The sequence below is a fragment of the Chelonia mydas genome, chromosome 2, assembly GCF_015237465.2.
Source record: "Chelonia mydas isolate rCheMyd1 chromosome 2, rCheMyd1.pri.v2, whole genome shotgun sequence".
NCBI lineage: Eukaryota > Metazoa > Chordata > Testudines > Cheloniidae > Chelonia > Chelonia mydas.
In genome coordinates this window covers 205,293,193-205,295,424 of record NC_057850.1, presented here as the reverse complement: position 1 = coordinate 205,295,424, position 2,232 = coordinate 205,293,193, and the positions used below count along the sequence as shown (strand labels likewise).

General features: G+C 61.5%; 1 protein-coding gene across 1 annotated transcript; it reads right to left on the bottom strand.

Annotated features, from left to right (window-relative positions):
• Nucleotides 1-1,447: 1,447 nt before the first annotated feature.
• Nucleotides 1,448-1,945, bottom strand: FERD3L (Fer3 like bHLH transcription factor). Its single transcript, XM_007069519.1, has one exon. The coding sequence runs from the start codon at nt 1,943-1,945 to the stop codon at nt 1,448-1,450; it is 498 nt and encodes a 165-aa protein (XP_007069581.1).
• Nucleotides 1,946-2,232: the final 287 nt, after the last annotated feature.

The window sequence follows — 2,232 nt, the reverse complement described above, 5'->3', positions numbered from 1 at the left end:
GCTGGAAAGCACATAAGGCGCGAGAGCCAGGCCAGACCTGAGCTCAGAAAGCACTCAGGAGCCCCTGCAGGGGACTCAGTTTGCAGGGCAAAGGCCAGAGCTATTGCCGGGGAAAGCAGCCCCGAGTCAAGGGCAGATAAGGGTGGGAGCAGCTGGGAGGACAGGGGGTGTTCCCCTTCGCTGCTCATCTCGTCACTCGCCGCTGGCTCTTGCCACAGGTCCCGGGCACATGGGAACGGGTGACCTCGGCGGCGCTCTCGGATAATGCCAAAATAATTAAACTCGCCCCTCGCCGGGCCTGCAGTGAGCGCCCGCCCGCCCCCACCTGCAGGCGGAGAGACGGCAGCGAGCGGGCTAGCGCAAGCCAGTTAGCCTGGGCTGGGCCGAGGGGGCACAACGGAGGACGCGCCGGGCTTTCTAGGGGCGCCCGGCCGCTGCGCCCAGCTATGTGCCCGCGGGAGGCGAACGGAGCCGGCCTCTGCAGCCGAGCCAGAGACGGGGGGAGCAGGGACCCCTCCAGGATCCCTCTGGCCTGCCTCGCTCGCTGGCTGCCAGGCCGGCTCCTTCATCGCAGTGCCTCAGCGGCGGTTAGCCCAGGGAGGCCGGCTGATTGACGCCAGCCGGGGATCGGGCCCAGGGGCGTGTGTTTCCCTGCTCACCCGGAGCACGGATCGCTCCTAGGGCACGTTCTTCCCGGGAGCCATTGGCTTCCCCCCCCCCCCCCCGCCCTTGTCTCTTCCTTTCCTTCGGGGACTTTTCAACATCGCCTGGACGCGGCTGGACTCTCTCCCAGACCTTACCCCCGCCCCGTCCTTTCCCAGCACTCCTTTCCCATGAAACTGTGCTGGGCTTGCTGGAAGCCCCCGTGCCAATTCCCAGCTCTGTTCAAATGGTCCATTCGACGCGTGAGTTGTCATGTGATGCATTAGATGGCCCTTTCCGGCTAGAAGAAAAGAGTAGGGACTTTCGACAGGCGAACCCCGCTAACATGAACGGAGCAAATAGGCAGCACGTGGAAAGCATTTACTCCTCGTCACTGTAAGGCAGGGATGCCTCCAAGGAAAACCCCTTTGAAAGCCACCAGGTCTATGTCAGCGGGGGAGCCTCAGACCTTTCCCCCAAAGGCAGCAGGTTGCAAAAGTCTGAAGTAAAAAGAAACAAACAAAAATCATCGTCGCTTTTTTTCTTGCCAAAAGTCCCATTAGATATCGACGCATGTACAGATGGTGGCGCTTTCCTCCCTGCCCCGCCCTCCCGGAGTGCCCCTTGATTTGATCTTATCCCATCGTCCCCTGAACCCTCTGCGTGAGCCCGGACACTCGCCAGAGCGCCAGGAGCACTGCCCGTGCTAACCTGCGCCCCCCGTCCTTTCTCCTCCCCCTGCCCGGGCTGGGATGCTGCTGTCCGCCTCCATCCCTGGATGGAGAAGCCCTGCGTCCTCGGCTCTCTAGCTCGCCTCCTTCTTGTTGCAGCTGTCCAAGAGCTCAGTCATAAAGGAGATGTAGACTATGGCCAGGCGTAAGGTCTCTATCCGGGAGAGCCGCTTCTCGTAGGCGAAGGTGGGCACCTTCTTCCTCAGCTGATCAAACGCTTCGTTGAGGTTGAACATCCTCTTCCTCTCCCGTATGTTGGCAGCCTGGCGCTGGGCATAGGTGATGACTCGCTTTCTCTTGGGTCGGTCCAGCAGAGACGTGCCCCTCATTCTCTCCTCCTCCTCTTCCTCCTCTTCTTCCTCGGGGTCTCCATCATCAAAGGGGGCCAGAGGCAGCCCCCTGGCCATGCCCTCTCGGAGAGCCAGGGCTCTCTCCCCAAACGGAGGTGCGGAGGAGAAATCGTACAGGTCCAGGCTGGGCACCCCTCGGGGGTGGCACTCAGGAGACCCCAGGGAGAGATCGGCCACGAAGTCCAGCACCGAGGCGCCCACCGGCCCTTCCTGATACGCCATTTGCTGGGCTCGGCTGGGTATTTCATCGATTCTCCCAGGGCGTGTGCGGGCTGGGAAGAGGCTGATATCTCACTCCACAGAGGGCTTGGCTGGTACCATCCCCAGCCGAACGGCGCGAGGGCATTAATATTTATAACCCAGCAGATAACCGGATTAGCTGGACCAAAGAGGAAGGCTATGAACTCTTTCCCCTCGATGCTGATGAGAGGAGACAGGCAGCCCCTCGGGGACGCGTGGATGTTCCAGTGAGAGAGGTCCCCAGGGCTTCAATCCTGTCACAGCGATCA